Source organism: Daphnia pulicaria, chromosome 6, assembly GCF_021234035.1.
Source record: "Daphnia pulicaria isolate SC F1-1A chromosome 6, SC_F0-13Bv2, whole genome shotgun sequence".
NCBI lineage: Eukaryota > Metazoa > Arthropoda > Branchiopoda > Diplostraca > Daphniidae > Daphnia > Daphnia pulicaria.
This window is the reverse complement of record NC_060918.1, coordinates 14123674-14138077: the sequence shown is the minus strand read 5'-3', so window position 1 is coordinate 14138077 and position 14404 is coordinate 14123674. Positions and strand designations below refer to the sequence as shown.

Sequence of the window (14404 nt, the reverse complement as noted above, 5' to 3'; positions counted from 1 at the left end):
TAATACAGAAAGAAAAAAAAATATATGTTTTTCTTTCTTTTAAAAAGATTTTGTAATTTTTTATTCTGTGCTGCTCTGCGAGCTGTCAAGGTGCGCCGGGGGTGCCCTTTGCGATGGTCTCTTCTTCATCTTCTCCCGTTAAACGGGTCGGCAAACAAGCGAAAAGACAAGGAGAAAGAAAAAAAAAGGAGTTGATCTATAATGAGTTATAAAAAAAAAGAAGGAAAGAAAAGAGAAAAGAAAGAGGCAAACCTTCAGTTGCACACACACTCGAGGTGTATTGTGCGCATTGCCAACGGATGGTCATTAAGTCGAGGGAAAACGACGGTCTGCTGTGTGCTGGGTCCGCGCTCCGTTGAGCGGAGAGCATCCAGCAGCAGCCAAAGAACATCGCAAAAGAACGCCCAGCATACATGCAAACTCCATCTGCTCTAGGGTTGGCATGATTTACAATCTCCTCTCCTCTCCGTTTTCTGTTTTCCTTTTTTTTTGACTTTTCGTCGATTCGTTTTTCAAATAATCGATCACATCATTTACTTTCCGGGGGGGAGTATAAGTATCATCCGGGGAGAAGCTATAAATGCAATTATCGGCGGATGAGAATTCCACCACACAGCAGACGATGAGGCGATAGCTGAATAAAAGCGATCGCTCCAGCTGAGCTGAGAGACATTGAAGGTCAGCTCGTAATTCTCTTTGCGATGAAACTCCACCACCGAAAAGATTCCCGAAATAGGATGATAAGTTCACGATCCTTTCTTCTCTTTTTGGGAGGTTTGTGGGGAGACCCTTTGGTCGGCCAAAGGTCCTATCTATAACATATCGTGTAATATAAGAAATGCAAAACAGCAACAAGGCCGGACCAGGAACACCACCAAAAAAATAATCGAGTCGATGATGGCTCTAGCTAGCAGCTCGTTTATTATTTCGCTTTTTTCCATCTTTTCTTCCTTTTCAATTTTGGGAGATTTGATGACGGCAAATCTCCGTTTGTGGCTTTGGGTTATTTGTTTGACTGGAGTGCTGCTGCTGGCGGTTAGATTTCAAAAAGAAAAAAACAAGTTTCACTATTCTAGAGTGGGTCACGCCCGCACTCATCGGCGGTGCTAATTGCTGATAGCAAACGCTCTTGACATTGACCGATCAAAAGACAAAGTGACGGCCAAAGAAGAAGGGGGGAAACGGTTATCTCGCCGAAGCCATCGTCAGAAAAACCAAAAAACAGAAAGACAAGCGCCGGTGCGGATTCCGTTTGCCGGCCTGCGCCTTTTGTGTATATTTATATATATATATCGACGTGGGCAGGGGGGAAATAGCTGGGCGGCACCCGTTCCGTGCCAATTCGGCACGTAGGCGACTCAATATAAGAAAAAGACACACACGGAAACAAAACGAAAAACAAAACAAAAAACGGGGAAAAATGGGAAGGTCTCGCTCATTTGCAACGCCGTCCTGTCACCGGCACACACCACACAGAGAAAATTTTTTCAAATTGATCGATTCCCGCCGCGCTCTTCCTCTACCACATCGTCGTGTCTATGCGATTGTGTGTCCGGAGGTGGGCCCAAGCACCACCCAGCACCGCTCAAGTCTTCACGGTGTTGAACTCGTTGCCGACACATCCCTTATTTCTTATTTCTATTTCCAAACGAAATGGACCATTTTCCATTTTCTTTCTTTTGTTTGCTGGTCGTCTTTTTTGCGGGGTTGATTCTATTTGTTATTAGTTGATCTGATCAACTGATCCGATGATGTATAGGCAGCCCTTCAGACTGCTGGGCTACTATAAACTAGACACGAGATAAGGCAACACACGGAGGGGGGGGGGGCGACGTGTTGCAACAACAAAAAGGCGGGCGAGACGTTTGGCGCATTATTCATGTCACTCCAACGTGCCATTCAGTCAATGACAGAATTTGCCGTGGCGTTACTTCTTCTATGCAATCAACAATATATAGAACAACCTGGCCAGCAGGCAACCCATCACACACATGTGTGTGCTCAGGACAAATGTATAGACTACTAAATACTACATTTGATGGCCTACTTTTGAAAGGAATAAATCTATTTGCTATTAATCTTTTCGCTTAGCGCTACGACTTCTGTTTTTGTTTTTCCCTTTTTTTCTTGTATTGAACATTCATCAATTTGAATCGAGGTCTTCCTTTTTGCTGGCAGAATAACGTCTTAAGATTTTAAAATGGGAAGTTCTATTAATGATTTTTTGTTTTTGTTCGCTGTATAATCGAGGTTGTGTCTGGAGAGATATAAAACATTCAAAAACCCCGCCCTGAATGTTTGCTAAGGAAAAAAAAAAGGAGAATAATAAACGACGTCTGCGGTGACGAACTCGATGAACTTAGCGTCGGACCAGTAGAGCAGAGAAGCTGCTGCCGCTTGTTCGTTTGCTCAGTTGTTCATTAGTATGTACACAGCGTGCAGTTCTTTGCCCCGACTGTGTTGTATCTACAGCCCCAACACTTTTTGTTATTGTTTTCTCTCAGCCATAACAACGGAAATCGTCCGCACAACAAACTTTCTTCTTTTTATTTATTTTTTCTTCTTGACTTTCCGGGTATAATCCTTTAAGCTATTCTCGGGACTGAAGCTACGCGCGGTATGGATTTATATCCTGGAATATTATCCCGGCAATCAATAATCAATCAATAATTAATAGCTCGACGGAGAAAGCAATTTCCTCCGGACGTTTAAGAAGAGGGGAAAATGGCGAAAAAGCTGAAAAATTCGAAAGTACCGACTGCTGCACGGAATGTAGTACCGTATTTAAGCCGGAATAAATGAGCCAGTGTGCACACCTCTATTTCAAAAGTGTTTATTTTCGTCGCTTCTACCGCACACACTCGGTTTGCTGGCCGACCTCGGCGATGAGCATTTCTATAATTCCCGTTCTCTCCTCTCTCCTCTCTCCACTCTCCTCTCTTCTTCTTCTTCCTGTTTTCTTAAGTTGTCCATTTCTCACGATGCAAAACCAAATAGACGAATGCCGGGAATAAGAGAGAAGGCTAAAGCGAAATAGAGGGGGGCTAGGTTAGGTTTCCTAGCTATTTAGTGTCTGTGTGAAAGAGTCAAGCGCTGCTTGAATGTCCGGTGTGTGTTGGGCTATGTGTGTGTGTGTGTGTGCTAAGGGAATATTATGATTGTGCCAGAGAGCTATTTTCTGCTCCGTCTATTTCGGCAAAGCCCATTCCGCCGTCGTGTGCTCTCTGGTGTCGGCTCTAGTCTCGATAGCGCGGCGGGCTGTCTGGTGAAATCTTCTCTCGCGGAGAGAAAGATTTCTCGGAAGAAGAAAAAGACAGAAAAAGTCTAAAGCGAGAAATATAAAACGGGAGAGAAAGAGTCGAGATAGTTTAGCGGTGTGCGTGCGTGAGTGCATAACTAGTCTAGTAGACTAAAGGTAGAGGTGGTGGTGGTGGTGGGCTTATATGTCGCCGAGCTATGACTGTCGGACGTGGTTGTTTGCTGGGATTGCTGTTCTCTCTCTGAGTCTCTGCTGCTGAGCCACACACAGACAACACACACCCAAATCCCGTTTGCTTTGACAGCCAATTGTTGGGCGCCGTTTGTCGTCTCCGTCGTAGCTCTAGCAGCTGAAAAAGATTTCCCTTCATCGTTAAAACACACACAAACACACAAGACACACAAAAGTGTTTACGCGCGGCTATGGTAGAGACTAGAGAGAAAGAAATTTGGTCTCTCTCTGACTTCCTTCTTCCCCCTTTATTCCTCCAATCTATCTGTCGGGTTTTTATTTGCCGACTAAATGCGATCCCAAAACGGAGCAAAACAAAAACACAAAGTTACAAGGAAGAAATAAGAAAAGGAATACACGTCAGACACGTCAAATGGCGGTTGGTTGGGGGGGACGACGGCACAGGATCGTCGTCGACTTTTTGGGTAGTACAAGTTGTAAATCGTCGTAAACAAAACAAATGGGGGAGAGAAACACAACAAGACAAGACAAGGAACATTAACAACTTAAAAACGAGCAGCACATCAAAAGGGGCGTTCCAAACACCGTTGTTTCTTTCTCTCTTCTTGGATGGCGTTTTTTCGGCAGTTGTGGTGGATCAACCAAAACTTTCGCGGTTGAGGTTATTCGGGACTATTGCGGAGAGAGACAGAGAGAGAGAGAGAGAGAGAGAGAAGAGAAATGAAACCGACAACGACTCTCTGAGATCGATGTCCACGACGGTCAAGTGCTGACGTCTTCCAAAAGTTTTTCGATTCTTTTTCTTTTTTTTCAAAATCCATGGCCGTGGCTACGTCAGAGTCTCTATACAGCGCGGATTTGTTCACGCTCGTGCGCTTCGTCGACACAATAGGTTAGACATCAGGGCCGATGGCTGATGCCGGTATCTTTTTTCCCGACAGGACCACTATTTTTTTTTTATTAATATCGAACTATATATAGAAATATATTCCCGCAGCTTCGTCGACTATCTTCTTTTTACTTTTTGTCGCGTCCGTTTGCCCGCGTTTGCCAGCAGACAGACAGCAGTGAGACTCTTATTCTCTATTGAGAAAGATATCGGGACGAGGCCGAGACTATCCCGTCTTGGGAAATCAAAATGAGAAATAAATAAATAAATCAATACAATTTCAAATAAAGAAATCAACAGAATATTTTAAGGACAGAATCATTCCAGCAATGTCACCTTATTCTTATTGTGTATACATGCTGCTTTTAATTTATGTGCATTATTTGTATCATTCTCCGACGCAACTATTCAAGCTTTACACTCATTTTTCCCAATAACGAATGAAATCCAAGATTTAACTGTACTAATTTTAATCCATTTTTCTGTTATTAATAGGCGTGTGCTGGACCCGAAATCCGTCAAACCAACTAATCAGTGGGACACAAGAGGAAAGCGGAGCTAGCGTACAATTACGGAAGAAGATGGCACAAGGTTCTCCGCAGCGACACTTTTTGTCCAGCAATTTATGTAGTGGAAACTTGAACATTGCACGCCACATTGGCTAATCGGATCCGTCATCGACTCTGCTGCTGAGACTTTTTGACTTCTTGACATCAGCTCGAGTTGGACGTGACGAGTCTAATTGATCGATCACTTTCATTCCCGGCATGGCGTCGGAAAGCGTTTGGCCGGATCAGTCGGCCGACATGACGGACGAAGGAAGTGGTGCCGACAAAACCCTGCTGGACGACGCAATGGGCCTGGAGGAGCTCATGGCCCTCAACATCACCAACGAGAACGAACTGGACTGCCTCTTTAATTTCTTGCGCGAATCCTATCCGCCGGCCGGATTCGAGGCCATCACTTCCTTCTGCAACAGCACCTGGGACGGAGTCAGCTGCTGGCCGACGACGCTGGGCGGCTCGACGTCCGTCCTGCCCTGCGTCGACGAGCTGAACGGCATCAAATACGACACGACACGTAAGTCCCTATTGTGTTTTCTTCGAAAATGGTTTTAGCGACCAACTTCCTTCCTTCCTTGTCCGTTTTGTTCCGGGTTTATTTCGCCGGAAAAAGCCCATCCATCATTCATTCCGGATCAGCGTCACGCCGTCGGGAGAAACGGAAGTAGATCGAGGTATTACGGCTATTGAGGAAGAGAGCGGAGTGGGGACCGGGGAGATAGGAGATTAAGTATCTCTTTTTTAAGCCGGTTGAAACGCTCGTCGTTCCAGCCCAGGCCAGGCCAGCCAAGGCAAACCTCCGGCGGCGGAAGATTGATTGCGCGGCAATAACTGACGTGTCGTTGAATTATTCAGTCGATTCTAGTGGCTGGGCACGACGAGAGGAAGAAGAAGAAGAGATTGAAAGTCAACGACGAATCTGTGCGAGGACACACAGCCCAGCAGCAGCAGCAGAGAAAGAGTGGGAAGAAAAATATTTGATTCCATTTCCGTTTCGGTTGATAAAAGAAAAAGCAAAAAAGAATCAACCAATACACTAAGCTCTTGGGCTTACTGCCGTGATGGTCGTATAGCCAAAGCTTTTAGAGTAGATCAGCAAGTTCAGTCAGGGAAAAAACAAAAACGAAAAAAACAAAAAAAACAACAAAAGGTCCAGCATCGATCGAATTGACTGGACCCAAATTGACTTGATTCTGTCTGATTCCAAGGGCATAACTACATCAGATTTTCATTTGCTTTGGTCATCCGCACAGTAACAGCAGCAAATGCAATACGGGAAACACATCGTTTGCCCGCATTTGAGTCTGCCATTCACGTCCGTCCAGCACGATCCAGTAGAACCCAGAAAAAAGGGACTTGTTAACGTTTGCCGCAAACATTTCCTGTGTTGAAAAAAACAGAAAAAAAGATCAACAAGGAAATAACATCAGACAAACGAACGCAACTCAAACAAATAGCTCGAAAAGAGGAAAATCAATTGAATCCAAGGACCAAATAAACTTTTGGCGCTTAATGGTGCTATACCAGTGCTGCTGGTTATATAAGGGCTTGAAGGATCGCTGGTAATACTTATAGTCATTTTGGGCATTGCTGCTGGACGCGTCTGAAATTCCGAAAGAAAAACACTGGGATATCGCATCCCCAACTCGGGACGACAGTGTACACGGCGGATGAATGGACGCTGTCTAACCGACAAACTTTACAGCGTTACACTCTACAGTAGTAGTATAGTAGCAAAATAGTAGAAGTTGTATAATAGTTTGTATATTAGTTGATGTAGTCACCATTTTGAACGTTGGCGCGCTATTTTCCCTTCCTTCCTTCCCCCTCCTGTTCTATCCGTTAATGGCATTTTCCGCAAACACACTATATAGCTGGCCAAAAGGAGAATATAATAACGCTCCTTGTTATTAAGTCTCGTATATGACTTTGTTTATTGCCTATTTATTATGTTGTGTGTGTGTGTGTGTGTGTGTTGTTATTTTCTTTTCTTCTCCCTTTTTTCAATTTGGCGAAGAACTTTGTTTTTTTTTTGTTTTTATATATACCTGCGCCTGCGTTGCATGTGTGCTGCGCACGCTTCGGTTTTTAAAGATGAGGGCGCCGTTAAACGCGAAAGAGCCAACGGGTTATATATTCGAACGGGCCCAAATTATTTCCTTTTTTTTTCAAACGGAGCGATGCCATCATAGTCGAATAATTCTTCCTTTATTATTTCAGAAAATGAAACAAAAGAAAATGGCGTCGAATAAAAAAAAAGAAAATTGGAGAGGCCTCGATCCTCCGTCTGAGAATTTAGATGACGGTCGAGCAAAGAAATTCCGATGCACAACACGCAAGCAGAAAAGAAGAAAAGAAAAATAGCCGTTAAAGGCTTAAACATACAGCTAGCTAGAGGATATATGTCTGTATAGGACAACTTTTTTTTTCCAGCTTGACAGACAGCAACGCTGATAATAATGTCGGCTATATTCGTTTGGCTCAGTCGGCATACATCTACAGATTATTTCTGTTACTGTGTGTGTGTTCCTTCCGTACAGCACAGCAGCCACTATTTTTTTGTTTTGTTTTGTTTTTCGTTTTACAATGATAATACGTTGTCCTTAGAGACCACTGAATGGGATTCCGGCGCTATTGTTCCGACGTCACATTCATCAAACGTTATATTTCCTTTGCGGGTTACAATGACAGCACAAGACATTCAGTGGCCGGCAGCAGCAGCAACGGCTGTTGAGACTTATGTAACGCTATAATGTGTGCTCACTGTGCTTCTGCTGCTCAGTTAGACAAGAGGCCTGCGCTGTATATACAAATGAGCCGGCAGAGTCGGTTTGAGGTTAATAAATCATCAAACACCACAAATGATTGCGCGCATGTAGATATAATAATATATGTGTAGCTAGCAGCTAGCTGACGGAGGGATGTATAGCGATTGCTGCTTTCCCCCCGTTAGATTTCGACGTCCTTGAGTGCATCGGAGATCTAATGGACCTTAAATTATACTACTGGATATATACTACCCACAACTAAATAACTATCTGTCTATCCCTCACGCTTGAGCCATAAAAAAATCCCTGTAGATCTATTCTTTTTAATGTTGCAAAAACAGCGACGCGCTTAATTAATAGCATGAAAGTTGTTTTTTTTTTCTTGTGTGCAGTATAACTTTTGCGGAAAAAGTTGTTTGCCAATGTATTATGCGTGTGTTGTATTAGTAATTTTTTGTATTTTCCCTTTTCTTTTTCTTTTACGGCCCGGGTTCTTTCATTTCTGGTGTAACTGGGTACGGCTCTAAAGAGATTCACGTGTGTATAGTTCAGACGATATTCTTTTCGCCGTTCGTTCATTTCTTTTTGACTTAATTGATCTTTTGTTCGTCGAAGAAAATGAATGGCGTGAGTCAGCGGAACGCAGCACCGAATTAAACTTTGCTCTCTGCTGCGCGTTCTGTAGCACTTGGTGAAACTCTACAATTCCTGTCATTTTGTGTCATTTTCGTTTGGTGCCCTTTTTTTACGACGTCGGATTGTTCTGACTTGTTTCCAGTCTCGCCTTTTTTATACTGTTGATACTCTCCGAGCAGACTCGTAAAGTACGCAACATGAACTGCACAAAATATCCAGGTAGAGTAGTACCGCGCGATTACAACTATGCGCCCGTTATTTATTTATTATTTCCTGGGCTCCACCACCACCACCAAAAGGAGGGATATACTAGTGAGAGAAAAGAGCGGAGAGGTGAGTCACTTTTGGTTTGACATGGGCGCGGCGGGAGCGTGAAGGCAAAAGCCGTTCTTTTTTGGGGGGGGATTGTTTGATACTGTATTTCATTTCAGCACTAAAAAAAAGTGAATGCAAACCAAAAAGAGTCGCCCGACCGAAAAACCTTGAATTGCCGTCTAGTTTTACATGAGAGAAGAGCTGAATTAAAAAAAAAAAAAATAATTCAAGATAAAATGGATAAAATAGACTAAAAAAAATATGGAAAGATATAAAAAAAGACGAACTTGAGAGAAAAGAAGAGAATAAGGTCTATGCGTCACAGCAATGAAAGACGGTCTGGGGTAGTCGGCGCGCGTTGACTCTCTTTTGGTATCTGGAATGTCGCCGAGTCGTTAACTGGCCGAGTACCGGTACTACTATATACTCCACTATCTTCTGGACGTTGCATACAATAAGTCACCTTTGTTTGTTTATTATTTTCTCCTTGCTCTTTTTTGTCCTTCGTTCTCTCCCCCTTTCGGCAACCTCCTCGTCCTTCCTTTCCCCATTTCGTTGTATTTCTTCTGTTTTTTCTTCAGTAATAATAACAAGTCAAGACAGACGCCTTTTTACCAGGCCGTCTAGCGGTTTGGCCTTAATATTTGGGTGAATACAACGCGTACCCGTCGCCCTCTGACAGTGTGTAGATGTACATAGAACTTGAACCCGATGTCTCTTTATCCTGACCTGGCAACAGGAGATACCCCCTTTTTTAAAAATAGTCTTTCCTGGCTGCTTTCTTATTTTCCCACTCGCGTAATGTACTTACGGCACATACTCTCCGACGTCCATCGCCAGTTCCTTCTTCCTTTTTTTCTCTTGTTTGCTCGTGTGACGCCATTTCCCCGACGAAAACACTTTGTGCAATCTATGGAGGCTATACTATACTATAACGCGCCCGGCGCCCACGTTTGCTTGTTGATCCACCTATATACGTGTCGAACAGTAGTAGTAGTAGCTATAGTACTCGAAGGTGCGTTATATTTCTTTGGCCCCCGACGTCAGTCGCTAGGGAACGGACATACTTTCACTTTCTTTTCTTATATACACAAGACTTATATGCCAATCCATTTTCAATGGCCGGGATTGAATAAGCCCAGCCGTGCCGTCAAAAAGCGACTCTGCTGGATGCTTGGGTTGCTGTTTTTTTTTTTTTTTTTTTTTTTTTTTTCTTTTTTTTCAGAGAGACGAGCGCCTGTCACATCGTCACTTGCCGAATCAAAAGGGCCACGGTGCGGGAGTCGACTGACAAAAGCGGGCGGGAAGTTGATGCGACTTATTGTAGTTTGAATGTGACGACAAATGAAGAAGCCCGGGCGAATCGAATCCCTTTTTTCAACTTGCTTATTCTCCTATATAGAACCTAGCTATAGACTTCCAATGAAAGAACCCGTCTAAAAAGATTTTCAGTGCGCTGCTGCCGATCAGTTTTCTTTCTTTTGTATAGGCGTGAAATCCTACTTGATATTGAAATTCAATTATGCGCACGAAATACCCGGTGGCTTTGAAATAAAAGCGGAGAAATTGTAGACGAGAGATGAATATAGCGCCCAGGCTATCTATATAGACTAGTAGAGACTATACAGCATATTTAGATAAATGAATTGAATCCTTATATATTTGAATTTGGACCCGTCAAATCGAATGTTATGTTTCCCGTCATCTAGCAATGTTCATCTTTGAAATCTTACGCCTTTCTGGGTTCTGCTGGGTACGATTTTTGGATTTTTGTCCCATTTTTGTCCCACCTAATAGGATATCCACTCGGCACGTCCGCATATACACACACACACACCCGAACCCTATTCTATGTCTAGATGATTGGGTTGCCTCCAGAAACCAATTTACCGACTTGACTGAGAAAACGAGAAGCAGAACCGATACTTCTCAATCTTGTTCCTTTTTTTTCTATTCCCTTACAATAATAATAACGTGGAAACACACGAGGCTCTTATCTTAAGCCATTTTTACTCTCGTTTTTAGTCGACATTTCTTTGAAGATGGAGATTTCCAAAAGGAAAACAATCTCAATAGCAATATAGAATTCAAGATGAAACATAAAATGCTTCAATAGATTGAAGACATCTTGAATAATATGGTGCGTCCAACTCAATTATCGGGAAGCTATATAAGCGTTATGTACCGGTATACGCCCCCTATAATGTAATTCCATTTCGTCTTGCTGGAGGGGGGGGGGGGGAGTTTAAGAGCTTGTTACATACTAGGGTATATATAACGTCACACGTAATACCGCGTAATACACGCTGTGTAATTAGCTTGAAGTGAAGCCCATCTTGAAATTAATTAGCAAAATTTCAAAATGTCATTTCTCGTCATGGCTTATTTACCGACATATAACTCCTTGTATAACTCTTATTAACATTGGACGTCAAATGTGTGTAACATGCCAACAGAAAATGAAGACGAGAATGTTTTAAAATTGGCGATTTAAAGACTTGACGTGGGCTTTCGCCACGTTGACTTTGAAGACTCCCCCAATAAAAGAAGTTAACATCTTAGGGGGCGGGGAGATTTCTATTCACATACAATTTCACTTTAAGAGGTTCATTTCAATACAGTCATATTTTTTTTTCAAATAATTCATTGTTCGATATTAAATAAAAATATTAAACTCACAAGATTCGCATTTGTTTGCGAACATAAATTATTTTGAACAAAAATGTAATAATCAGAAAATGAATTAATTCGCGGTCTAGTAGCTCAATCAGTGAAGTGTCGGACGGTCCGGCGGTCAAGTGTGCTGACCCACCTGGGGACCAGCGCGTCTCGAAATATTAGACGTGTTCTTGTATAATACGTGACTATACTATTTTTATCATAATTTTTTAATTTAAATTGAATTTGCCATTTATTTGAATTACTAAATTATATCGAATTAATTTTTCTTGTAACATTTTTTATTTATTGGGTACTGGTCGACATTATAGATCATGTCTTTATGCTAGCTAGATGATTTCGTGCTTGCACAGATCAGCCCATAATATTTTAGGCAAATATTCGGCAGTCGAAAGATATGTTTATCTGAATTTGAATAAATGGAGATTGAAATTCATAAAAGCCAATCAGATAGAAAATGTTTGGCATATCTTTTGCTGAAAGTTGCCTGAGTCCGCCTGAGTCAGCAGTCGTTATACATAAACGAGTAGCCTATAAGCTTCGTCCATCGCTCCGTTTGCCTTCCGAAAGTTGCTGAGAAACGTATTCTCCGTTCCATGGCAAAAGATATTTTTTTTTTGTGTAGCCCATTATGCAAAATCGTCGATTTCACAAAAAATGACATCTAACCACATAAGCGTATTGTGTTCAAATGAGTGACCATTTGCGTCATGCACTCGTCGGAACCCATATATATATAATACAACGTACCAAATCAACCGAGAAGACATAAAGCGGTTCAATATTCCCTCTATATATATGCTGGCGACATGAAATCAGATGATTAGCAGTGACCAATAAATCCGATCGGACTCGACAGTCGAGAGTGCTTTGTACACTGTACAAAGAGTACAGCACGCGCTGCTTAATGCATATTCGACAAACTGATCAAATAAGAAGAAGACGCGCGGCGGCGGCGCTCTTCATGCCGGACAAGAAGATAAAAAACAAATACATGAGCTGGGCTGGCGGAATTCTAAGAACAGCCTTTGAGAAATTTTGTGGAAAAAAGAAGAAGAAAAAAGAAATAGAAATAGAAAATTGACTTCATGGGTGGCTTCGTGCTTAAAGATGCCATCGAGTCAAACGATGATGGCGTATAACTTGCTCTCAAATGCTGAGTTTCCATCATCATACACAGGCAAACTGAATGTCACTGTTTATCATCCAACTCTTAACGTTAGTATCGTTTTGAATCTGAAATATGTATAATGTTCACCAGGGAGACAGATATCAATAGAACTGTCTCTCGGTTTTTGAATTCTCTCGATAAAAGTCCTTTCTTGTTTTTTTCCTCATCTTTGCAACTTTATTCAGTTGTTTCGAGTTACACATTTGATATACGTCTTGATTATTTTCTACATTATTTCTTTTTTTTTTGTTTTTTGTTTTCTGTTGTTGTTGCTGTTGCCGATTGGACTCGTCAGATAACGCGACGAGGGTCTGCCAGCCGAACGGCACATGGGCCAACTACAGCAATTACCGGTCGTGCGTCCCGTTGTCGTCGGACTTTGGCGGCGCGACGCCCGAATATGGCGTCGGCATCAGCGAGGACACGACCACCATCTACTTCACCGGTTACACCGTCTCCATCGTGGCGCTGACACTCGCCATCTGGATTTTTATTCACTTCAAGTTAGTCATTTCTTCTATTTTTTTTTGTTTTTTTGTTTTGCCCCCCTTCTTAAAATATTATTATTATTATTATTATCTAGTTAAACATAATAGCCCTCCCGTGTGTACAGTAGACGCTTTTGAATTTTTACAGCAGCAGCAGCAGCAGCTAGCGCAGATGTTTTTCGTTTTGGTTTTTTGGCTTTGAAATTTTTGAGCTTTGGCTGTGATTCAAATTGCTGGTGGTTTGACGTCAATCGCACGTCACGTGATCGCCGTTCAAACAAAAATGTGTCGTCGATTTTTTACTTTGAGGAACACGTGATGAAATTCAGACTCTTCGTTTTTCTTTTTCTTTTCTTGTTACATATTAAAAATAAGGAGACCCAAGAGTTGTGTGTGTGTGTGTGTCACCTCATGCATACCGAAGTTCTTCTTTTATTTTTTTCGGCTCGACTTTTTAATCTGTTTTCGTATTATACCAGCAGTTTGAGGCTTGAGGCGAATTCCGGATTCCCGCTCAAAGTTTTCGCTATCCGAAAACATCTCAGTATACAGCAAACAAGTTGGATTATTTGATTTTTCTTATTTATTATTTTGGTTCGACCTTTTATAAAAGAAAAGGAAGCGATATGGAACACTGGTTGCAACTTTCCAAAAAGCGACAAGTCTCTGATGTTTCTACACCCACCCACATATGTGCCCCAACGGATACGTGGGTAGTGTATCCAGCACCTGCTGCGGGGGTAGTTCTATAGTCAATACAAGATCCTGAGCGGGAAATGGGTGTGACGGAAAACGGCCGATTGTGTTGCCCGTTTCAATTTTTCCCTCCTGTGGATCAGCTGATGTGCTGGGTCGCGCGTTTCTGACGACGCAATCCGAATCCGATGCGGAATACAAAAAGCTCGACGACAGTCGCATGCGGATGTAGAAGGTCCCCCCCCCCCCGTTCCGTGCGGAACTGGAGTCTGAGCGACGACCGCCAAAACGATCACGTCGCCTCTCAACGCGCTCGCAAAAATCAAAAGTGAAACGAGATGGCACAAGAAACAGAGAGAGTCTTTCTGTACAGCAAACAGTCAACCGACAATAAATCACATTTGCGCCAAATACAAAAAAAAGAGAAAAGCGTCAAACGTGTGGGGGGCTTCTCACTTTTATTCTGGGGCGATCCTATTCGGAGCTTTTAGCAGTCCGGATGTGAGGGCTCTGTCGGATCCGATATGGTGACCGCTTCGTAATAATCAATTCTATTTCCTTCTTTTATTTTTATTTTTCTTCTCTTACTTCTTTTTTTTCCTCCTGCCACGGCCACATGATATTGGAAGTTGGGAGAGTTTTTCCGCAGACTTTTGATGTATTATCCTAGTTGACGATGATGGTGACGCCCGTATAGTATGGACGCTGTGTGGACGACGTGATTCACGATGACCGTCCAGTGTTACGC

General features: G+C 42.5%; 1 protein-coding gene across 5 annotated transcripts in view; it reads left to right on the top strand.

The window, feature by feature from the left end:
- The window catches only part of LOC124344598 (diuretic hormone receptor-like), a 35676-nt gene that overhangs the window by 1996 nt on the left and 19276 nt on the right, over nt 1-14404 (top strand). For all 5 annotated transcript variants that reach the window (XM_046798198.1, XM_046798199.1, XM_046798197.1 and 2 more), the window contains exons 2-3: nt 4836-5420; nt 12768-12975. In XM_046798198.1, the coding sequence (XP_046654154.1) occupies nt 5108-5420; nt 12768-12975 (521 nt within the window). In that variant the 5' untranslated portion in view covers nt 4836-5107. The remainder of the gene's footprint in view (nt 1-4835; nt 5421-12767; nt 12976-14404) is intronic.